The sequence below is a fragment of the Hyperoodon ampullatus genome, assembly GCF_949752795.1.
Source record: "Hyperoodon ampullatus genome assembly, chromosome: 1".
Taxonomy (NCBI): Eukaryota; Metazoa; Chordata; class Mammalia; order Artiodactyla; family Ziphiidae; genus Hyperoodon; species Hyperoodon ampullatus.
Window position 1 is genome coordinate 125,709,102 of NC_136914.1, and position 24,987 is coordinate 125,734,088.

At 44.9% G+C, this 24,987-nt stretch overlaps 1 protein-coding gene across 1 annotated transcript in view; it reads right to left on the reverse strand.

The window, feature by feature from the left end:
* The window catches only part of POLN (DNA polymerase nu), a gene marked incomplete at both ends in the record, with an annotated part of 171,109 nt that overhangs the window by 130,575 nt on the left and 15,547 nt on the right, over positions 1 to 24,987 (reverse strand). The window contains 6 exons of the mRNA XM_079702093.1: positions 5 to 69; positions 763 to 823; positions 2,055 to 2,123; positions 4,682 to 4,839; positions 14,947 to 15,059; positions 18,485 to 18,681. Of these exons, the coding sequence (XP_079558219.1) occupies positions 5 to 69; positions 763 to 823; positions 2,055 to 2,123; positions 4,682 to 4,839; positions 14,947 to 15,059; positions 18,485 to 18,681 (663 nt within the window). The remainder of the gene's footprint in view (positions 1 to 4; positions 70 to 762; positions 824 to 2,054; positions 2,124 to 4,681; positions 4,840 to 14,946; positions 15,060 to 18,484; positions 18,682 to 24,987) is intronic.

Below are 24,987 nucleotides of genomic sequence, written 5' to 3' on the forward strand. Positions count from 1 at the left end.
GTACCCCAAGAAGTGCTGAAGTCCTCTTCATCTCTTCCTTGTTCACCTGAATGCTGTGGCTTTCCATCACTGTGATTCAAAACCAAAGCAGATAAAAATCTGTACTGCAGCAACAAATCATTTCTGAGAAAGACTGCGGTGCCAGGAGCAAGCCTGACCCCCCGATGAGGACCAAGATGACACTGCGAGCTCGGCAGTGTCCATGAGGGTCAGTACTGGAGCCCAGCAATGGTGGCAGTGGGCATGGGGACACTCTGGATGGAGAGTCACCCCCGGCCGCTCAGATGCCACGCTGGTTGAGGCTCTGCTCTCCCAGGTGCCCAGCAGGACAGGGCGGGTCAGGGGCTAAGAGCAAAGGCAGAGCAGAGCCTGCAACAGTGCTTGCAGGGCGTTCTCACAAAGCAGAAGGGTCCATCACACCAGGACCAGGACAAGTGCTGACCTGGAAAACATCCAGACAGGCCTCCTCCCCCCACCACTGCTCTCAGGGCTGTGGGAGTCCGGCAGGACACCTGCAGAACAGGCAGTACAGAAGCGATACCACGTGACCCAGATGTTAGAACCTTAGAGTCCTTCTAGACCAAGAGGTGATGTGGTCCAATCCCTCTTGTTAGAGAAAGGGAAAGTTAAGGGCTCACTACCTCTTCGGTGCCCATATGATGCACTGCCCGCCCCAAACTAAGTCGAGAGAAAACAGTCTTCCCAAAAGGTACAAAGAACTCTCTAGAAGGATGACTGGGCATCATCTTTAGGGTACCTTACCTGCCAAAATTGGTATCAGAGGAAGCTCCAAAGTACAAAACAGTTGCCATAAACCATAAACCTGTTTCGTAGGAAGAAATGACATCAGTGTTACTTTTAAACTATTATTTCTACATGCATTTGCTGAACAGCCTACTTAATTTCATTGAGCAACTCCTCTGGTGGGCATGGTTGGTTCCCCTATCCTCCTTCCTAATAAAACTCCTATTTTTGTCAAGTATCCTATTTTATTACCAAGCCCTAGTAGAGATATTCAGAAATACCTGGTAGGACAAGTCCCACTCCCACTTTTCTTTAATCTTTCTCATTTTTAAGTGTGATTTAGGTATTTGTGGACTTTTAGTCTCCCATTTTAATTTCAAAATAGGTTTTCTGAATTCCCAAAAATGTAACTAGAATTTTCATCGATTTTGCACAGACTTTATAAATTAATGTGGGGAGAAGTGCACCACCTTCGTCTACTCGGATCACCTCCCACGCTCTTTATCAGGGTTTCCATCTGAGAGCCCTCTGCCTCGTCTGTTCTTCTGCTGTGCCCTCACCTTCTCGGCTGCCCCTAGGACCCATCCTCTGTCCTGCTCTTGGCCCTGGAAGAAGGGTAGATGCCCTCCAGGCCACATCAGCCAGGCTCCTTCTCTGCCCTCGGGCTGGTTATGCCCATTCAGGGGCAGGAGGAGAGGGAAGCGGGTTTCCCCTGCGCCAGCCCACAGTGCACTTCTGGCCCCAGTCCTTGGCCTGCATCCACCACTTCTGGCACCCAGCTCCTGGCCAGCAGCCCCCTGCAGGGCCACTGCTTTCCCAGGGTCCCTGTAACAGCCCGCCCTTTGAGCCCAGGGGTGGAAAAGCTTCCAGCCAGTGCCTGCCCCTGCAGGTTTCTCCATCTCTTCTGGCCCCCTGGCTCCTGCCCTTGCTGTGGTTCACAGTCCCTTCATTCAACCCTTCTTGACAGGTCCTTCAAATGACCTCTGCTTCCCAATAAGACTCTGAGTGGAGCTGTGTCCATCACTACTAACTGAAATAAACTCTTAGCTTTTATGTTAACTGCAGAGTTAGAAACATTCCAATTGAATTGAGTCTTTAAAAAAATGTTACAACTGTTGTCAACCTATAGAAAACATTTTAAAAATTTCAGGTCTTATCATCTGGACTGCCCTTCTATGAGTGCTGCGCAGGTTCACTTGGCCTCAGAACCCCGTTTCCTGCACAAAGACACTGAGGGTACTGTTTCCTGTGAGCATGGCTGTGAATGAAAGACAGCCCTTGGACAGTGAAGTCACAATGAAATGCCTTGCCTTGAGCTGGGAACAAAGGCCCATCGTAAGTCTGTAGAGCACCCTCAGGTTCGCACGTACATTCTGATTCTTTAAAAGATCAAAAGAATTAAACATTAGCGCATTTGGCAGCAACGGTCATCACAGTCTAGGAGGCGGCAGTGTTTGCTCGGCAGAGAGCACACGTCTGCTGCCACCACCCATTGCCTCAAGCAGAGCAGTCCCCACACTTCGGAAGATACTCTTCAGGCAAATTCAAGCTACCTATTGCTTTCTTACTTTCTCCCCAACCCAGTTTTCCTCATTTTACAGGAAATGACCCACAAAGAAGCTAAGTGCCCAAGGTGCAAAGATCGCATGGTGGTAGAGACAGACCTGGCCCCTCGGCTTGCCCCTCTACCCACCGTGGGCGTCTGGGAGCCAGTGCCTCGCCCACACTCACCGCCGGTCCCCGTCCCAGACACACACAGAGACCCTGGGAGGTGGGCCAACAGGGTCTGTGTCCAGCTGACCAAGAGGGCGGTGGTGAGCCGCGGCCCCGACGGTCAGTCGAATTCTGCCCCCCTGCGCGGAGCCCTGCGTCCCCACTGCACCCCTCCCGCTGCCACACGGCCCCCCAGACTCCAGGCGCCCGGCCTCAGTTTAGAGACACACACACCACCACCCACGCCACGATGATCGGCGGCTGGCTGTGCACCCCGCGTTTGTCTTGCCGCCATCCCGGGTCTTGGCTCTCCCGGGAACCACTAGCTGGGAGGCACCACGAGCACGTCCACGTGAACGCGTCGGCAGACGGCCACCGCCCTGCTGCCTGAACGCGCCTCCCCGAGGGCAGCGCTGAGCCGCGAGGCTTCCCTGGGACGGCTCGCGCTCGGTGGCGGAGCTCTGGCCTCTCGCGGCTCAGCCCGGCCGCAGCTCGTCTCCCCACGGTCTCATCTTCCTTCTCGCCATCCGAGGTCTCCGGCCTCCCCGACAGGAGCCACACTCTCATGAGTCCTCACTGCTTCCCTGCTGCTCCTTGACCGGGACCGCGCTTTCCTTTCCCCTCCTTTCATACCACTGCTCCAGGGCAGCAGGAGACCCTGCGGAGCAGCCGGCTGCCTTCCACCTCCAGCAGACGCATTGCTGGCCTGTTTAACAAGATACCAGCAGAAGTTCATCCCAGGCAGCCTCCTTCCCGCCTGGCGTGTGGAGGAGGGCCTCGGGCGAAGCTTCCCGGTGGGACCATAAAGCAACGGTGCTTGGGGAGCGACTGAGTCGCACAGCTCTGGGAGCAGCTGCTCGGCCTGGGTGAGGGGCTCTGACTTCTCGCCAGGGAGAAAACACACCCGCTGGAGCTGGTGCTTTGTTCCGTGCAGCCACTCCCATCCCTAACTTGCACGTGTGTATACTGGAAAGAAACTATACTTTAGAGTCAGAAATCCAAACTCTGAACTGAACCATGACCTTTGGCAAGGTGCGTGTACATGAACCCTTCTGCACCTGGGTTCTCCTCTGTAAACCTGGGCTAACAGAGGCAGACAGCTCCCTCCTTCAGCAATGATATCTCGGCTTGTGTCTGGGGAAGTTCCCACTCCAGCAGCATGGATCTGGGGAGACTGCCAATCTCCACGCCCTGCCTGCCCTGCCGAGGGGCGGACATGTGACACAGTCGTGGAAAGGAGAGTCTAAGTGCTAAAACTTTGAATCTTGGACAAAAGTGACGTGTAGAGAAAATGATCACTGCTCATTGCTGGCCCCCAGCCCGTGGGCTCCTGCTGCCTGGGTCCCCAGACCCGCCTGACGCCTGTCTTCCCAAAGCTTGGTTCTGCTTTTCCTCTGAGGCTCTGAGCTACCCAACATTCCTCTGACAAATCTCTTTTTGAATTAAGGGAGAATGAGTTTCTGTATTTCCAACCTCAAGCCCCTGTCTGACACAGATCCCTCCCCAGCTGCGGGTCTGTAGGATCAAGCACCCCAAGCAGCGACCAGCCCCAGCTCAGCCCAGGCGCGCAGGGCAGGCTCACGTGGCCTCCTGCGTGGCCTTCTAGTTGTGCTTGTAAACATGTGCCTGTTAACTCACACCCAGGAAGTCTGAACAGAGTGGCCTGATGGTGGCCGGTGCTGCTCCCGCTGGGACGCCTCCTCTGGCCCTGCTGTGTGGCCATGTCAAGTCTCCCTCTCGCTGGGCTCCAGGCAGGTTCTGGAGCTGCAAGCACCCGTGCTTCTCCAGACAGTGGTTCCTAACAACTGGGTGCATCTTGAAAGAGGGGGCTCAGAGAGACAGACCTGGGCAGTCTTACGATTCTCCCCGCTGGGACTGAGGAGAGGCCTTCCCAGTCCTCGGCCACAGCAGCTGTGTCACCAGCATGAAGAATTTATAAACAAGCAGCTCTCTGCTCACAGAGCTGGCGACTCTCTGACACAAAGAATCCATTTAGAAGAATCACACTGTGAATGGCACCTCCCAGGAACAGTTGACAGAAATCACCCATCTTTATTCAGTATCCTCTACCAGAAATATCAGGGTAAACAGCATTTCTGCTGAATAAGTAAAAATGAATGACAGCAATATTCTTTTTACTACTGGACTGTCTATGAAGTAGAAGTTCCTAGAGGAAAATTTGGGTTGTATTAAGGTTGATAAACCTTATCTTAAAACAACTCACCACAGTCTTTCTTGAGGAATTTCCATATGTGCTGTTCACCTTAACTGTGATGGAGTTTCCAAAGTATTTTGCCACTAAATCTTCAAAAGAGGGTGCAGCATCAGTAGGGTCTATAAGCCATGCAGCAATTCTGGGATCTAGCCCTACAAAACCAGCAACTACAGAGAAAAAGATCATTTAATCATTCTAAGAAAAATGAATAGTTATACTTTTCCCTGCTTTAACAAGGTTCTCAAGGTTCAAATTAATAATTGTGGTACTACCATCCCCTCAAATCACAGACCTAAGTACCAAAGTGATGCTCCCTCACTCCTAAAGAATGCTGAACCTTTGATAAGAGTGGCCCCCACAAACCGGGTCCCACACAGCCAATCTCCATGGGGAATCCATCCCAAAGTAACTCTCTCAAAAATGTTGAAAGAGATGGAAGTCAGAATCCTAAGCCACACCCTTGTCTTCTCTTCCCTACTTTTCTCCCTGCTCTGGAGCCTCTCTCTGCCCCACACACCTCTCTTTTCAACCACACATGTCCCCGTGTCCACTCTTTCCAAGCCTCTCCTCCTCCACCCTCCTGCTGGGCTGCCTCCCAGGCCACCCCTAACCTGCATCGGGGTGTCAGGAAAAAAATCTCTCGAGTGAAGGAGGAGCGGTGGAGCCGCCTGAGCACACAGCGGCTGGTGGGCAGTGTACGCGAGGGCGAAGATACCGGACATTCTGTGCAGTCACCCTGAGGTGAGGAAACCCTGTGAGAAGCTCGTGTGCTGCACTGTGATGTGTGAAAAGAGTGGTGGTAGAAGGCTGCCCGTGAGCCTGGGAGGCCACATCACTCCTTAAGTGTTACTTTTCTCGTCTGAAAACTGGGAGAAAAATCACTGTAAGTATCCATGGGACACATATGCAGGTGTTTTTCAAAAAATAAAAGTGATGGGGACTTCCCTGGTGGCACAGTGGATAAGACTCCGCGCTCCCAAAGCAGGGGGCCCGGGTTCAATCCCTGGTCAGGGATCTAGATCCCACATGCATGCTGCAACTAAGAAGCCCGTGAGCCACAGCTAAGGAGCTGGCAAGCTGCAACTAAGGAGCCCACCTGCCGCAACTAAGACCTGGTGCAACCAAATTAAAAAAAAAAAAGAGCCCTATAAGAGTATGTCCTACTATTATTTAAAAAGTAAAATAAAGTGATATTTGCTAAATACATTTTAGTACCAGAGTATTTTAGACATGGAGAGGAGTTATAAAAGGATGGGGAGGCTGATAAATTAAGATGTAAGTCTGAATCCTAAGTGACTGCTTTCTGAAGTTACTTTAACATTTTGAAGTGTGCTTTACAAAAAACAAGGACTCTGCCTTTAAATAAAACTGTAATCTTAGATCACATCACACTAAATATATTTTCTGGCATCTTTAAATCATAGTAGTCTAAAAGATTTATATTTACTAAAGCAGCCAGTATCATCGCTTTTTTGTTTGATGCATGGGACGTTTCCTATGTTGGCAGATATGGAACTTGGGTTGACAGGAAGTCTGTAGGCACTCTGGCTACTTGCTGCCCAAGTCAGCCGTCATGACTTCATGTAACCATGTCTGCCAACACTGACCGAGCCAGATTATTTCATTCTACTTGCCTTTTCAAAGCTCTAATGTTCCAAAATTAAGGGTTCTTATCAACATTTTTTGACTTAAAATTTACTTTTTAAAAAACATCTTTATTGGAGTATAATTGCTTTACATTGTTGCGTTAGTCGCTGCTGTATAACAAAGTGAATCAGCTATACGTATAGATATATCCCCATATCCCCTCCCTCTTGCGTCTCTCTCCCACCTTCCCTATCCCACCCCTCTAGGTGGTCACAGAGCACCGAGCTGATCTCCCTGTGGTATGCGGCTGCTTCCCACCAGCTATTTTACATCTGGTAGTGTATATGTGTCAATGCCACTCTCTCACTTTGTCCCAGCTTAACCTTCCCCCTCCCTGTATCCTCAAGTCCATTCTCTAATTCTGCATCTTTATTCCTGTCTGCCCCTTGGTTCTTCAGAACCTTTTTAAAAAAATTATTCCATGTATGTGTTAGCATATGGTATTTGTTTTCTCTTTCTGACTTACTTCACTCTGTATGACAGACTCAAGGTCCAGCCACCTCACTACAAATAACTCAATTTCATTTCTTTTTATGGCTGAGTAATATTCCATTGTATATATGTGCCAATCTTCTTTATCCATTCATCTGTCGATGGACACTTAGGTTGCTTCCATGTCCTGGCTATTGTAAACAGTACTGCAGTGAACATTGTGATACATATCTCTTTTTGAATTATGGTTTTCTCAGGGTATATGCCCAGTAGTGGGACTGCTGGGTCATATGGTAGTTCTGTTTTTAGTTTTTTAAGGAACCTCCATACTGTTCTCCATAGTGGCTGTATCAATTTACATTCCCACCAACAGTGCAAGAGGGTTCCCTTTTCTCCACACCCTCTCCAGCACTTATTGTTTGGGGGCTTTTTTTTTTTTTTTGCGGTATGCGGGCTTCTCACTGTTGTGGCCTCTCCTGTTGCAGAGAACAGGCTCTGGACGCGCAGGCTCAGCGGCCATGGCTCACGGGCCCAGCCGCTCCGCGGCATGTGGGATCTTCCTGGACCGGGGCACGAACCCGTGTCCCCTGCATCGGCAGGCGGACTCTCAACCACTGCGCCACCAGGGAAGCCCTCCAGCACTTATTGTTTGTAGATTATTTGCTAATGGCCATTCTGACTGGTGTGAGGTGATACCTCATTGTAGTTTTGATTTGCATTTCTCTAATGATTAGTGATGTTGAGCATCCTAACGCCTTTGTTAGCCATCTGTATGTCTTCTTTGGAGAAATGTCTATTTAGGTTTTCCGCCCATTTTTGGACTGGGTTGTTTGTTTTTTTGCTATTGAGCTGCATGAGCTGCTTGTATATTTTGGAGATTAATCCTTTGTCAGTTGCTTCATTTGCAAATATTTTCTCCCATTCTGAGGGTTGTCTTTTGGTCTTGTTTATGGTTTCCTTTGCTGTGCAAAAGCTTTTAAGTTTCATTAGGTCCCATGTGTTTATTTTTGTTTTTATTTCCATTTCTCTAGGAGGTGGGTCAAAAAGGATCTTGCTGTGATTTATGTCATAGAGTGTTCTGCCTATGTTTTCCTCTAAGAGTTTTATAGTGTCTGGCCTTACATTTAGGTCTTTAATCCATTTTGAATTTATTTTTGTGTATGGTGTTAGGGAGTGTTCTAATTTCATTCTTTTACATGGAGCTGTCCAGTTTTCCCAGCACCACTTATTGAAGAGGCTTTCTTTTCCCCATTGTATATCCTTGTCTCCTTTATCAAAGATAAGGTGACCATATGTGCGTGGGTTTATCTCTGGGCTTTCTCTCCTGTTCCATTGATCTATATTTCTGTTTTTGTGCCAGTACCATACGCTCTTGAGTACTGTAGCTTTGTAGTATAGTCTGAAGTCAGGGAGCCTGATTCTTCCAGCTCCATTTTTCTTTCTCAAGATTGCTTTGGCTATTAAGGATCTTTTGTGTTTCCATACAAATTGTAAAATTTTTTGTTCTAATTCTGTGAAAAATGCCCTTGGTAGTTTGATAGGGATTGCATTGAATCTGTAGATTGCTTTGGGTAGTATAGTCATTTTCACAATGTTGATTCTTCCAATCCAAGAACATAGTATATCTCTCCATCTGTTTGTATCATCTTTGATTTCTTTCATCAGTGTCTTATAGTTTTCTGCATACAGGTCTTTTGTCTCCCTAGGTAGGTTTGTTCCTAGGTATTTTATTCTTTTTGTTGCAGTGGTAAATGGGAGTATTTCCTTAATTTCTCTTTCAGATTTTTCATCATTAGTGTATAGGAATGCAAGATATTTCTGTGCATTAATTTTGTATCCTGCTACTTTACCAAATTCATTGATTAGCTCTAGTAGTTTTCTGGTGGCATCTTTAGGATTCTTTATGTATAGTATCATGTCATCTGCAAACAGAGACAGTCTTACTTCTTCTTTTCCAATTTGTATTCCTTTTCTTTTTCTTCTCTGATTGCCATGGCTTGGACTTCCAAAACTATGTTGAATAATAGTGGTGAGAATGGGTAACCTTGTCTTGTTCCTGATCTTAGTGGAAATGGTTTCAGTTTTTAACCACTGAGAACAATGTTGGCTGTGGGTTTGTCATATATGGCCTTTATTATATTGAGGTAAGTTCCCTCTATGCTTACTTTCTGGAGAGTTTTTATCATCAACGGGTGTTGAATTTTGTCAAAAGCTTTTTCTGCATCTATTGAGATTATCATATGGTTTTTATCCTTCAATTTGTTAATATGGTGTATCACATGGATTGATTTGCATATATTGAAAAGTCCTTGCATTCCTGGGATAAACCCCAGGAATGATCATGGTGTATGATCCTTTTAATGTGCTGCTGGATTCTGTTTGTTAGTATTTTGCTCAGTGATATTGGCCAGTTTTCTTTTTTTGTAATTCTGTTGATTTGAGTCTTCTCCCTTTTTTTCTTGATGAGTCTGGCTAATGGTTTATCAATTTTGTTTATCTTTGCAAAGAACCAGCTTTTAGTTTTATTGATCTTTGCTATCATTTCCTTCATTTCTTTTTCATTTACTTCTGATCTGATCTTTATGAATTCTTTCCTTCTGCTAACTTTGGGGCTTTTTTGTTCTTCTTTCTCTAATTGCTTTAGGTGTAAGGTTAGGTTGTTTATTTGAGATTTTTCTTGTTTCTTGCAGTAGGATTGTATTGTTCCCTCTTAGAACTGCTTTTGCTGCATCCCATAGGTTTTGGGCCGTTGTGTTTTCATTGTCATTTGTTTCTAGGTATTTTTTTATTTCCTCTCTGATTTCTTCAGTCACCTCTTGGTTATTTAGTAGCGTATTATTTAGCCTCCATGTGTTTGTATTTTTTACAGTTTTTTTTTCCTGTAATTGATATCTAGTCTCATAGCATTGGGGTCAGAAAAGATACTTGACATGATTTCAGTTTTCTTAAATTTACCAAGGCTTGATTTGTGACCCAAGATATGATCTATCCTGGAGAATGTTTCATGAGCACTTGAGAAGAAAGTGTATTGTTGTTTTTGGATGGAATGTCCTATAAATATCAATTAAGTCCATCTTGTTTAAAGTATCATTTAAAGCTTGTGTTTTCTTATTTATTTTCATTTTGGTTTTTCTCTCCATTGGTGAAAGTGGGGTATTAAAGTCCCCTACTATTACTGTGTTACTGTCGATTTCCCCTTTTATGGCTGTTAGCATTTGCTTTATGTATGGAGGGCCCCTACATTGGGTGCACAGATATTTACAATAGTTATATCTTCTTGGATTGATCCCTTGATCATTATGTAGTGTCTTTGTCTCTTGTAATAATCTTTATTTAAAAGTCTATTTTGTTTGATATGAGAATTGCTATTCCAGCTTTCTTCTGATTTCCATTTGCATGGAATATCTTTTTCCATCCCCTCACTTTCAGTCTGTCTGTGTCCCTAGGTCTGAAGTGGGTCTCTTGTAGACAGTATATATATGGGTCTAGTTTTTGTATCCATTCAGCCAGTCTCTGTGTTTTGGTTGGAGCATTTAATCCACTTACATTTAAGGTAATTATCGATATGTATGTTCCTATTACCATTTCCTTAATTGTTTTGGGTTTGTAATGGTAGGTCTTTTCCTTCTCTTGTGTTTCCTGCCTAGAGAAGTTCCTTTAGCATTTGTTGTAAAGCTGGTTTGGTGGTGCTGAATTCTCTTTGCTTTTGCTTGTCTGTAAAGGTTTTAATTTCTCCATCAAATCTGAATGAGATCCTTGCTGGGTAGAGTAATCTTGGTTGTAGGTTTTTCCCTTTCATCACTTTGAATATGTCCTGCCACTCCCTTCTGGCTTGCAGAATTTCTGCTGAAAGATCAGCTGTTAACCTTATGGGGATTCCCTTGTATGTTATTTGTTGCTTTTCCCTTGCTGCTTTTAATATTTTTTCTTTGTATTTAATTTTTGATAGTTTGATTAATATGTGTCTTGGCCTGTTTCTCTTTGGGTTTATCCTGTATGGGACTCTCTGCACTTCCTGGACTTGATTGACTATTTCCTTTCCCATGTTAAGGAAGTTTTTGACTATAATGTCTTCAAATATTTTCTCAGACCCTTTCTTTTTCTCTTCTTCTTCTGGGACCCCTATAATTCAAATGTTGGTGTGTTTAATGTTGTCCCAGAGGTCTCTGAGACTGTCCTCAATTCTTTTCATTCTTTTTTCTTTATTCTGCTCCCTGGCAGTTATTTCCACCATTTTATCTTCCAGCTCACTTATCCTTTCTTCTGCCTCAGTTATTCTGCTATTGATTCCTTCTAGAGTATTTTTAATTTCAGTTATTGTGTTGTCCATCATTGTTGTTTGCTCTTTAGTTCTTCTAGGTCCTTGTTAAACGTTTCTTGTATTTTCTCCATTCTATTTCCAAGATTTTGGATATCTTTACTATCATTACTCTGAATTCTTTTTTCAGATAGACTGCCTATTTCCTCTTCATTTGTTTGGTCTGGTGGGTTTTTACCTTGCTCCTTCATCTGCTGCATATTTCTCTGTCTTCTCATTTTGCTTAACTTACCGTGTTTGGGGTTTTCTTTTCACAGGCTGCACGTTCGTAGTTCCCGTTGTTTTTGGTGTCTGCCCCCACTGGGTAAGCTTGGTTCAATGGGTTGTATAGGCTTCCTGGTGGAGGGGACTGGTGCCTGTGTTCTGGTGGATGAAGCTGGATCTTGTCTTTCTGGTGGGCAGGACCGTGTCCGGTGGTGTGTTTTGGGGTGTCCGTGAACTTAGTATGAGTTTAGGCAGCCTCTCTGCTAATGGGTGGGGCTGTGTTCCTGTCTTTCTAGTTGTTTGGCATAGGGTGTCCAGCATTGGAGCTTGCTGGTTGTTGAGTGGAGGTGGGTCTTAGCTTTGAGATGGAGATCTCTAGGAGAGCTCTCGCCAATTGATATTACCTGGAGCCAGGAGGTCTCTGGTGGTCCAATGTCCTAAACTCGGCTCTCCCACCTCAGCGGCTCAGGCCTGACACCCAGCTGGAGCACCAAGACCCTGTCAGCCACATCGCATCTTGATCCCCAAGAAAGCTGCTCACTGGATGCACCACCACAGTGGGGATCCAAGGGGCTCGCTGGGAACAGGAAATGATGCTGCTGCTCAGCCCTGGGCACCTGAGGGATGACCTAGATGCTCCAGGGGCACCGTCCAGGGCAGGGTGAGAAGAACTCCCACTCAACATATATTTTTGAAAAATCCGTGGGGAAGTTCTGACAGCACTGGAGTGGTCTGGGGGCTGGTCCCTATAAACTCATAACTAATAAACTGAAGCCACCAGAACAAGCCTCACACTGGGGAGAATGGCAGTAACTGAAAAAGAAGTGCCAACAAAACAGATTTTAAATGAGCTAAGAAAAATTAAGAGAATGATAGAAGTTATGAAAAACAAAGAACTCAGAAATACTTAGAGATTAGGTGACTTAGTAAAAGAAAAGCTTAATGAAGAAATGAAAGAATTCAGGAAAGCAAAGTAAAACAAAACAAAACAAAATTTCTGAAATAAAAACTAAACTGGCAATACACAAAAGCAAATAAGTGCAATAGATAATGCCTTAAGTTTTATTATTTTTTAAAAAAGTTTTTTTAAACTTTTTTTCTTTAAAAAATATTTATTTATTTATTTATGGCTGCTTTGGGTCTTCGTTGCTGCGTGTGGGCTTTCTCTAGCTGCAGCAAGTGGGGGCTACTCTTCATTGTGGTGTGCGGGCTTCTCATTGTGGTGGCTTTTCTTGTTGAGGAGCACAGGCTCTAGGCGCTCAGCCTTCAGTAGTTGTGGCACGCGGGCTCATTAGTTGTGGCACACGGGCTTAGTTGCTCCATGGCATGTGGGATCTTCCTGGACCAGGGTTCGAATCCATGTCCCCTGCATTGGCAGGTGGATTATTAACCACTGTGCCCCCAGGGAAGTTCCTAAATTTATTTTCATTCTTTTAAATTTTTGGCCACACCGCGTGGCTTGTAGAATTTCAGTTCCCTGACCAGGGAATGAATTTGGGCCATGGCAGTGAAAGTGCCGAATCCTAACCACTAGGGCATCATGGAACTCCCTTAAGTTTTCTTAAAATGAAGATGGGAAAGAGGAAATTTTTTTAAATTAAAAAAATGAAGCGATTGAAAATGTATTCTAGATAAAGCGATAAATAGGAAAGATGGAGAAGATTCAACATACAAAGTCACAATAACAATTCAAACATCACAAAAAAGATAAACAACCAGACATTATGTATTTCCTGACAGAAGGACACAACACCACTCAGAGTTAGGGTCAGGACTATGAAGCAGTCTTTCACTCCCAAAATCTAGCCTGAATCTGATCAAGCCACTGAATCTCATTGCCAATTTACAAGAAATAGAAGAGAGAGAACATGCTAAATGCCAAGAAAGGGAAATCAGGACAAAAGCCTGGTCTGTTAAAAACGACGAAATAATTGCAAGAAAATACAACAGACGGAGAGGATATAGAGTAAAAGAAACACCCAACCCAAGTATAGGATAACACTAACCCTTGTTTGGATCCCAATTCAAACTGTGAACAACAAAAACAAACAAACAAAAATATTTAAAGACAACTGGGGAAGTACAAACACTGACTGGATAGCTAATAATATGAAAAGATTATGGCTAATTTTGTGGGGAGATGATGATGGCATCATCTGAAAAATGAAATCCTCATATTTTACTCATCTAATTGAAATATTTACAGGTCAATAATATGACGCTTGGGATTTGCTACAAGATAACCCAGGGGATGGAGATTTGGAAATGTGGGAAGTTATAGGGGACAGAAGACTGGACATGGTTGATAGCTGTTGAAATTGGGTATTGTGTACTCTGTTGTGTTTTCCCCACCACACACTTGCTGTTCTCTGCACACACCAGCCAGTGTCCAACAACTGAATTCAATTCTGACACAAACTACCTGGGGTTAGTGCTGACCCTGCAGGTCAAGGCTCAGCCCCACAAGATGGCCCCACTTCAGGCACCAGCCCCAAGTCCAGGGCCTCCTGTACTTCCGACCAAACAGCTATAACTAGGGGGTTCCCACGACCCCTCTTCAGGGTCCATCATTTGCTATAATGGCTCACAGAACTCGGGAAAGCACCTTATTTACGACACCCGTTTATCATAAAGGCTACAACACAGGAACTGCCAGATGGAAGGGATGCGTAGGGCAAGGCATAGGGAGGGCGTGCAGAACCTCCACACCCTCTCCAGGTGCACAACGCTCCCAGCACCTTGACGAGCTCACCTAGGAACCCCACCATTTAGGGGATTTTATGAAGGTTTCGTTACATCAGTATGATTGATTAAGTAACTGGCCACTGGTGATTAACTTGCTCTCCAGCCCTGCTCCCCTTCCTGGAGGTCTCAGGTGGGACGGAGAGCACCACTCCTCTAATGGTGCCTCTTCTTCCTGTTGACCACGCCCACCCTAAAGCCATAGGGGCCTCGAGGCACCGGTCCTCCATCAGCATACAAAAGACACTCTTCACTCTGGAGACCATATGAGTTTTGGGAGCTGAGTGCTGGGAACCAGGGACAAAGACCAAATATACATTTCTTGTCGTATCACAGGCACTTTTGTACGTGTTGGAAATTTTGTACAATAAAAAGATTTTTTCCAGTATCTTGATATGAATATTTTCAAACATTCAACTTGAAAAGAATTGTACAGTCAACACTCATATATCTACTACCTAGAATCTACAATGAACATCCTTTCAATATTTGCTTTATTACATATCTGTCCATCTAATAAAAAAAGGTTTTCAAAATTCTTATTTACAATTTTAAATGAAAGATAAAAAACGTGTTTTATATTGTTTTGATGTTAATTACTCTGGACTTTAGTTTAATTCTTAGAAAGTTTATATATAAGCTATTTGTGGTAACAAATCCCATCTGCCCATGCTGCATAATTTACTTCTTTCTTGTTTTAAATTACAAAAGTAACATATACTTGAAAAAATTCAAATAATCTAAACACAGGGAAAGTGCCTCTCACGCTCAGGGCCCGTGGCCACACAGGTAGTGCATCGCAGCTGTGCGACCTCCCTTCCACCCCCAACCCACGAGTTGTGCAACACGGCAGCCCTTGCCGTGCTCCCATTCCCAGGAGGAATCACTGTTGGAAAGTTAAGTTTAGGAGATTATAAAAACTAAAACATACCACACTTCCAACTGCCATCATCACCAAAAAACTGCATCACTGTTCTCAGAAAATCCTTGGCGTTAAAACAAATAACAGGACATTTACATTTCAGTGTTTGAAGCAGTACCTTCCTAGAAGATGAAAAGACATTCACTGATTGACACAGTAATTTGGAGGTTTTCACCTTGGGAAAGTATTATTACTACTCCACTAACAGCTGTCACTTATGCGGTTCTATGGGCAGACATTCTTCTTCTGCAAGCTTTCCACAGATTAACTCAAATTCTAAGAGGTGTGGAAGGAAAATCGAAACAGGGACGGTATTGCTCAGTCCTCAGAATGGAGCCAGGAGGCCTCTGAGGAAGTGGGACTCGTGTGTCTTAGCCTGGATGGAATCTGACCTTTCAACCTAGTGAGGGTATCCAGAACCTCTGCCAGAAACCCGGGACACCCTATCTTCTTGTCAGACCTCTACCCTGAAACAATTCATGATTCCTTAAGGACAAATGTTTTCTGACTTGTATCAGAGTCAATCCCCAATTCTTGCCAGGCAACTTTTGACAATCTTGTGGCTTTTTGTTTTTAGAGGTCCCTGACTCTTTCTCTTCCCCAGAACACTCTTTTGGGGTTTCCTGAATCTTTGTCTCCTGAACTGCAATTCTTAAGACCCCAAATAAACTTCTTATATGCAGTCTCCTGCGTTTTTTGTAGGTGTTACTTATTATCTGCAATTTACAGATGATGAAGCCAAGACACAAAGAGGCTAGTAATGAACTCAAGTTCACACAACTGTTCAGAGCCAATCCCTGGGTGCAGTACAACCACCTACACTCAGCCTCCAGCTCCTGAGCAGAGCTGACGCACCCTGGACTCCTCCCAGCTGGCCCCAGCCTGCGCTCCCAGCACACCCCCAGTCTACCCTCTGCCCACACTGGATTCTCCTTCCTCCATCACCAGACTGTGCACGTCCTCTCACACTCCAGGGCCACAGGCACATGCTGTATTCCTGCCTAAAATTTCCCTCCCACAATTTCTACAAACTGCGCAGGTGCCTGATTCCCTGGGCAGGGAGTTGCCCGGTTCCCAGTTCCTTTAGTACTCCTGGCCACACACATGCTACAGCAGGGACCACATCTGTGATACTGTAATTTACCTTGGCCCATTAAATCACGAGCTCCTTGAATATGGGATTCATAATACTTGACGTTTATCAAACACTTACCATGTGCGAATACCACACTAAACACTTCACGAGGATTGTTGTGTTGAAACCTCATCATAATCCCATTAGGCAGGCACTAGATCCATTTTACAGATAAGGAAACCGAGGCTTGGAGGGATGAAACAATTTTCCCAGCCTTACACAACTGAGAAGTGGCAAAGCTGAGGTCTGAGACCCGATCTTGCTGCTGCCAGGGCCCAAGGTATTAATCCCCCTTTATGGTAACTGCTTATTAATACATCAATGAGGGTCTTCAACCTGTGGTCCGATTAGCTCTGCTTGCTCCACAGGCAGACATATTCAGTCTTTTTGCATTTTTTTGTGTGCTTTCACTTTGGTTTTCCTTGAAGAGGGCCGCTGCTGACAGCACAGCTTCAGGTCTTGCCTCTGCTGGACCCGGAGAGGTGTGTAGGAGTGGGGACAGCTTATGAGGGAGTTAAGCTGGGACTACTGGAGCATCCTCCCACTTTGATGCTCTTGTAGCTGGAAACCCAGAAGTTCTCAATAAGGACATCTAACAACTATGGTCTCTCCCACTAAGAGACAAGCCCTAGCTGATTTCTAGCTTAATAAGAAAGGACATGCGACACAAAGAATACCTTGTAAGACAAAGTGGCTAAAACACAGTCTATTTTCTAAGTCAGTTACAGAAGTCAGTTATGCCACATCTGCTAAACAAAAGGCACAGGAAGGATCGGAGCTGAAGTGACCATCAGATGTCCAAGTGGAGGATGTCGAGTAGAATACATAAATCCAGAATTCAGAAAGGGCTGTCCAAATATTAGGGCCCTATTCTCACAGAGGTCTTCCATAGAAAGCCTGCCCGATTGTTCTTTCAAAAGAAAATTATGGAAAAAAAAGGTTACGGGTTCTTGGGAGCAGAGTGCTCTACTGTCAAACATCACCCCATGTACACACTATGGTGTACATGCCTGACATCATGCTTTGATTGCCAAGGCATCCACTTCAAAGACATCCATCCTGAATAGACATGTTGCCAGCTATGCAACACAGCTGCTGGCAAAACAACCAGAGAAGGAACCAGATGAAGCTCCCTCTTCCAGAAAGCCCTGGGTAACCCAGATAACTGACTGTGTGATGACACAGCTTCTCAACCTTCCTGTGCTCTAATTCCTGCTCTTATGCTTTAAATTAGTCAGTAAAGAGTGAATCTGTGAAAACCTAGACACCCCACCTTCAAACCCGAATAAAGGCAGAGGCCCAGGTCCATGCACTCACTCTCTCTCTCTCTCTCTCTCTCTCTCTCTCTCTCTCTCTCTCTTTCTACCCATAACCTCTCTGTGTACTCTCCAGAACTTGTGAGTGATAAATCTTGTTCCTCAAATTCCCTAATAGTTTTTGCTGAAGCATGTCCTGTGATCATAAGAACCACAAGGGCTGATCCAGCTACAGAGTTGGCCCCTATGGAGGAAATGTCTGTGGGGGCTTGGTGTGAGGAATACAGGCGGAACCAGTGCCTCAGGCACTCCCAGCCTAGAGAGCATCACTATCTGTAGGCTGGAACCAACACAACAACTACCTAAAACCCACCCAGAGCCCAGCGAGAATGTATTAGGCAGGAAGGGCCAGGACCAGTCCCCCACCTTCTCACCCCGAACCTCCTTGAACGCCTCTTCAGGGCAGTGGCTTCAAGGAGCTCCTTCCAGGCACCTAACTGACTTGAGTTCAGAGGGCTGGGCAAACAGGAAGTGGATGCCCCCACCCAAAGCAGAAGTGAGTCAGGCTGACAAATGTGAGCAAAAAAACAGTGATGAGAGGCACAGGCTCCAACCCACGACAAGATTTTTCAGGATTGAGAAGGGGCAGCAGAAGCATCCCTGCCTGTTCTGAAACTCTAAGATTCTAGGAAGGCAAATACAAGTGAGACAATTCTTGTCTATTCTCACAGAATGAAGCTTTGAAATTAGTAATATCTTGGTGGTATTGAGGACTATTTACCCTTTGAAGGCCATGTTAACTTAATTTTCTAAGGCCGTGAGTGAGAGAACAAGTGTAATGAGGAAATCAGCCAGGGCTCCAGCAGCGACAGTAGGTTTTCACGCCTTAAGATGATGCTTTTCTCACCAACCTCTCAAGGCGATGTTGACTCAAATCCCGGAGCAGGCTCCCATGGACAGACCCTCCATTCCAGAAGCTCTTTGAGGGAGAGAGGGTGTTTGTAGCGGTTTCTGTCATTTAGATCCATTTTATTTTCATGTGCTCATACAAAACTTCTGAAAGTTTAAATAACTAAAACTGAAGCTTGGGAAAATCTAAATTAGGATAAAGCAGGTGAATAAGTAGGATTTAAGGTAATTAATGAAGATTTCTTACCTGGCAAATTGATGATGTGCCTCTTGTTCTTGGCCCCAAATAGAAGAGGGCTCAGTTTTTATGTAGATACACTGATCACTGGGCATGAAGCCTTCCTCCACAACACTGTCAGAGGCTGGGGCAGCCAGGGGACCACTGCCTTTCTCTGCATGGCTCCTTGGTAACATCACAATGCCTTCAACAGAGGAAACCAGAGCCTGTGAATACACAATAAAATAAAGTTCTAAATCAAACATGAACAATGCATTTATTCAAGAAAGATCTGTCATGTTTTTTAATTAAGCAGAAAGAAAAGGCCTAAAATTAAAATTTGTAAATGGATACCTCTTTTAATGACAATCAAGGTCAAAAGCCAAACCCATGATCTCACTCTCTAAATCTGGTCTCCTCCCTATTCAACATCATAATGGAAGTCTTAGCCAATGCAATACAGCAGGAAAAAGAAATAAAGGGCATATAAATTAGAAAGGAAGAACTATACTGTCCCTATATACAGATAACATAAATGTTTGTGTAGAAAACCCAAAGTAATCTATAAAACAAAACAAAACAAAACACCTCCTGGAACTAATATGTGAGTTTAGCAAAGTTGCAGGATACAAGATCAAAAGGCAAAAATCAATTATATTTCCATACACTAACAATGAACATGTACAAATAAACTTTTTAAAAAAGAAATTACCATTTATAATAACTATTCCACCAAATTAAATACTTAGATAGAAATCAATACAACATGTATGGGATCTGTATACTGAAAACTATAAAATACTGATGAAAGAAATCAGAGAAGACCTCCATAACAGAGACACATACATGTTTAAGGACTAAAAAACTCAAAATAATAATGTCAATTCTCCCAAGCTGAGCTGTAGAACCAAGAAGATCAATAAACTCCAAGTACAAGAAACATGAAAAAAATTACACCAAGTTACATCATAATCAAATTGCTTGAAAGCAGTGATAAAGAGAAAACCTTAAAAGAAGCTGGGGAGGGGGGATGGGACACATTACCTAGAAAGAAACAAAGATAAGGGTGATAGCAGATTTCTTATGGGAAACAAAGCAAGTTAGAAGACAGTGGCATAACATCTTGAAACTCCTGAAAGAAAAAAACTATCAACATATAATTCTTTATCCCATAAAAAAGCCTTTCAAAAGTGAATGGTAAAGCAAGATTTATACACTACACTGAAAATTACAAACATTGCTAAAAGAAATTGAAGTTTTAAATAAATGAAAGGGCACCCCCTGTTCATGGATCAGAAAATTCAGTACTGCTAAGATGGCAAAACTGAGCCAGGCCGGGACTTGGGGTCCTCTACCAGAGTGCTTGCACCTGGACAAATGTCTCCTTGAGCAACAGGATACCAAGAAACTACAAGTAACTAAAAATAACTGCATGCATGGGCAAGCTGGGACAATAATAAGCAACAAGATACAAAAAGGCCACAAACAAACTGCCATTTCTGAGGTGCTGGGAGCAAAAGCAGGGCACAGTGCATGATCTCTGCACATGGCACCACCAAGGGGGTGGACAGACCCCTAAGCTGTGCCTTATGCCCAACCCACAGACCCACCCCCATTTTTACCCCATTTAAGGACCCAAGTAGGTCCTCTCAAGGGGCAGGCAAGGGAACCTGTTTCTTGTTCTTGTTCCTTTGTGTTGTAGCATGAGCCCCAATAAAGCCTTGCCTGAAATTCTCATCTGGCCTCTTGTCAATTTCTATTGATTAAAGAGTCCAAGGGCCCAGGTTGGTAACAGTTTTTGGCAACTCTGCTGGGACCTGTGGGGCCTTTTTTTCCTTGCCCCTCTGAGAGAGGATCTGGGCCCATTTGGTACAGCTGATTGCAGCTTCCTTGCAGCTGACAAGTGGTCACCTGAATCTTTGCTTCAGTGCTGCAGGGATTGGTAAGTCTGCCTTCGTTGCCCCAGGGGTCTCACTATCCTCATTCAGGCAAATTTCCCCTTCCATTTTCCCTTTGTCCATTTTCCCTCTTCTGATCTCTTTCTCTCTCTCTACAACTCCTTTCTCTGTCCTCTCCTACTTCTCTGTCACATCCTTCTGAGAAGTGAGTGTTGGGCAACTACAAGCTAACTCCTTAGTTGGTGAGACCATGCTCCCTCTGGCTGGCACTGGCTCACCGAGAGGTGACAGAGGTGGGAGAGGCTTGCCTCATACTGTGCAGATCTTGGTCCGGTGGGCTTTCCTTGAGGGGAGATTTCTGAGACTGACAGAGTTTCAATCCTCATACTGTGTAGTGGCTGGAAGCCCAGTCGTCACAAACTTCTCAACTTCTTTTTCCTGGTTTAAAGTCCCAGTTGTGGGTTAGTGTCCCACCAGCACTGGTTTCTGGGTCTGATCACCCTGGTGGGTGGTGGATGGAGTGCCTCCCTCCACTGGCCCTTGTGGAAGAGCACGGCTGACTGGAACTGCCTGAATAGACACACACAGAAGGGCAGGCTGAAACAGCAGGCTCTCTCTCTTTCTCCTATTTCTTTTTCCTTAATTCATACATCTAAACCCCCAGCCCCCGAGGCCCCTGTTGAGGTGAACTTTACACAACCCCTCAGTATTTCTCTGTCCTGTGTGTTCAACTGTGGGGTAGCAAGTTCTGAGATCTCCTTTGTCATCTCACACTTTGGTTTTGTTATGCCGGGTCTTGAGGACTCCATCCAGCTCCAGGATCTCAGTTTGTTAGCCGCCAGATTTATACATAAACATGGGAAATGCCCCCAAAGATTAAAATTCTTAAAAATTCGGGACAGTTTAAATTAGATGGTTTAAAAACCATCTTCTTTTGCAACACAGCCTAGCCCCAATATGCGTTGGGTGACCGGAAGAAATGGCCACAGAATGGATCCCTTAACTTTAGCATCATTTTACAACTGGACCAAAATATTGTAAGCAGTCCCCAAAATGGGGGGAGGTCCCTTACGTGTAGGCCTTTATGAAACTTTATCAAGACCCCGGTTTGAGGGATTCCTGTTGTGTGTGTGGCCTCTATTTCTGTTTTGTCCCCAGAAGATTTAGAGCCAGACTTTCTCACAGATTCCCTTTCAACCGCCAACTAGGCATTGGCACATTGGGCCTCTTTCTCATTGGGCTTCTTCCCCTTTAATATCACCTTCAGTCCCTCGACCCCCACCTTACCCCGTTTAGCCAGGAGCCCTGAAACCAGAGCCCCCAGTGCTGTCCCCAATGGGGCCATGATCAGGTTCAAAATTAGCCCCCACTTTCACACCACAGGGCCTTTACCCCCTCTGGAAAGTAGCTGACGGGAATAGGGAATTACTAGAGTGCATGTCTCCTTCTTGATGGGAGACTTATGAATCCGTAAGGAGGGGTTTGGCAGGTTCTCATAGAACCCTGACAAGTTTAGGGACAAATTTACCATGCTGGGGTTAATGTTTTCCCTGACATGGCAAGAATTACAGTTATTCTGAACCACTGTTGCCCCCTGGACAAGAAGGAATGTATACTAAGAAAGGCCAGGGAACACACAGACAGCCTAGTGGCCACCAACACGCAGCACCAGATTTATTGAACTGGTGACGCAATCCCAAAACAGGACCCCCACTGGGATTGTGAGGATCATGTAGGCCAAGCCAGGATGAGACGTTATATTACTTGTTTATCAGAAGGAATGAAAAGGCGTATGGTGAAGCCTGTAAATTATGATAAGGTCCAAGAGATTACACAGGAAAAAGATAAAAACCCAGCAGTCTTCCTGAGTCGGGTGACAGAGGCATTCAGGAAGTACACCAATACAGACCCTGAGTCTGCAGAAGGGAGGTCACTATTGGCCATGCATTTTATCACCCAGTCCTCTCCTCATATCAGGAGGAAATTACAAAAGCTTGAAGCTGGGCCCCAAACCCCATTGTCAACCTTGGTAGAGGAGGCCTTCAAGGTCTATAACAACGAGGACATGGCAAAGGAGGCCAACACGGATAGGAGATTAACAAAGAAAATACAGCTCTTAGCTGCTTTGATCCACCCACCATCTTAAGGGGACACTAGATAGCTGAGAAGACCAGACCAGCAGCCTACGAACAACATGGGCAGGAATCAGTGTGCCTTTTTCTGGAAGGAGGGGCACTGGGAAAGGGAATGTCCTGAGCACCCTCCTGTGGGATGCCCAAACGACAACCCCAGCTGGCTCCAGCTCCTGGCGATAATATCCTTTAAAGTCTAAGGCCCTGAGGGGGATCCAACAGCTGCTCACCGAATTCCTAAAACACAGAGTCATTAGGTCCTGCCAATCCCCTTGTAACACCCCGATCCTCCCTGTTCAGAAGCCTAATGGTGAGTATCGGTTTGTGCAAGACTTACGAGCAGTGAGCTAGGCAGTCATCCCTATTCACCCAGTGGTGCAAAACCCACACACCCTCCTTGCCCAAGTGCCAGGAAGCACTCAGTATTTCTGTGTTGGAGCTCAAAGATGCATTTTTCTGTATTTCTCTACATCCAGAATCTCAATACCATTTTTTAAAAAATTTCTTCTGGAAAGGGAGGAAAGTGTATATATATACATATATATACACACATATATATGTGTGTATATATATGTACATATATATATATACATATATATACACATATATATATGTATATATATATGTACATATATATATACATATATATGTGTGTATATATATACATATATATGTATATATATACACATATATATATGTGTATATATATATACACATATATATATATATTGAGGGAGCACCAGGGAAGTCCCTCAATACCTTTTTTGACTTTGAATGGAGGGACCCTGACCCTCTGGAGGCTACTCAATACACCTGGACAGTGCTTCCGCAGCGTTTTCAGGATAGTCCCCATTTTTTTGGAAACTCATTAGCAAAAGAATTGAGGGAACTAAGCCTGAAAAATGGAACTCTATTACAATATATTGATGATCTGCTAATAAGTAGTGAGACAAAGCAAGTTTCAGATCAGGATACTGTTAAGGTCCTAATTTTCTGACAAAGGCTCAGATTTCACAACAGTGTTCAGTATTTAGGATTTATCTTGACCCCAGGAGTGCAAGTCCTGGCCATGGATTGAAAGACAGCAATTAGCACACTACCATCTCCAACCACGAAGAGACAACTCCAAGGCTTTCTCAGGATGGCTGGGTTCTATTGTATCTGGACTCCAAATTATGGCCTTACAGCAAAACCCCTATATGAGGCTCTGAAGGGGGAAGAAAGGGAATAGGGGCCACCAGTGGGTCTTTGAGACTCTAAAGACTGAGTTGAGTAGGGCACCAGCATGGGGGCTTCCAATGTCAGACAAACCCTTCACCCTATACTCCATGAGAGTTCAGGGATAGTGCTCGGAGTTCTGACCCGAAAGCTGGGGCCAGATCAAAGACTGGTGGCTTACTTTTCAAAACAACTGGACTCAGTGGCCCTGGGATGGCCAAACTCCCTGTGAGCAGTAGCAGCTATGGCCCTATTGGTTAATGAGGCTTCCAAGCTCACCCTAGGACAACACTTAGATGTGTTAACCCTTCATCAGGTACAATCTGTGCTAGAAGTCAAAGGACATCATTAGTTGACTGGAGGAAGGTTAACAAGATATCAGGCCCTCCTGATGGGGGAACACCCGACATTCCCTTAAAGGTGTGCCAAACCCTGAACCCAGCAACTCTGCTTCCAGTGGCCAAGAATGGAGACTTAGTGCATCAGTGTATAGAGACCAGAAAGCAAACTTACTCCAACAGGCCTGATCTTCTAGATGAGCCTCTTGACAGCCCTGAGGTTGAGTGATTTACTGATGGGAGCAGTTTTCTAGAGATGGAAACCCGGAAGGTGGGGTATGCCATAGTTAGTCTAGTTGCAGCATGCGGGATCTTCGTTGAGGCATGCAGGATCTTTTGTTGTGGCGCACAGGCTTCTCTCTAGTTGTGGTGTGTGGGTTTTTTTTTTCTTCTCTAGTTGTGGCGCACAGGCTCCAGGGCACATGGGCTCTGTAGTTGTGGTGCACGGGCTCCAGAGTGCATGGACTCTGTAGTTTGCGGCACGCGGGCTCTAGTTGAGGCACACGAGCTCAGTAGTTGTGGTGCACGGGCTTAGTTGCCCCACAGCAAGTGGAATCTTAGTTCCCTGACCAGGGATCGAACCCACGTCCCCTGCATTGTACGGCAGATTCTTTACCACTGGACCACCAAGGAAGTCCCGGGTCACAGGTTTCAATGTAAGAGCTCAGACTATAAATTGTTAGAAGAAAATACAGTAAATCTTCATGACCTGGTATAGGCAAAGCATTCTTTTTTTTTTAAAAAAAAAATTTATTTATTTACTTGGCTGTGCCAGGTCTTAGTTGCAGCATGCAAGATCTTCCTTGAGGTGTGTGGGATCTTCGTTGCGGCATGCAGGACCTTTAGTTGCAGGATGCGAACTCTTAGTTGCAGTACGTGGGATCTAGTTCCCTAACCAGGGATCAAACCCGGGCCCCCTGCATTGGGAGTGTGGAGTCTTAGCCACT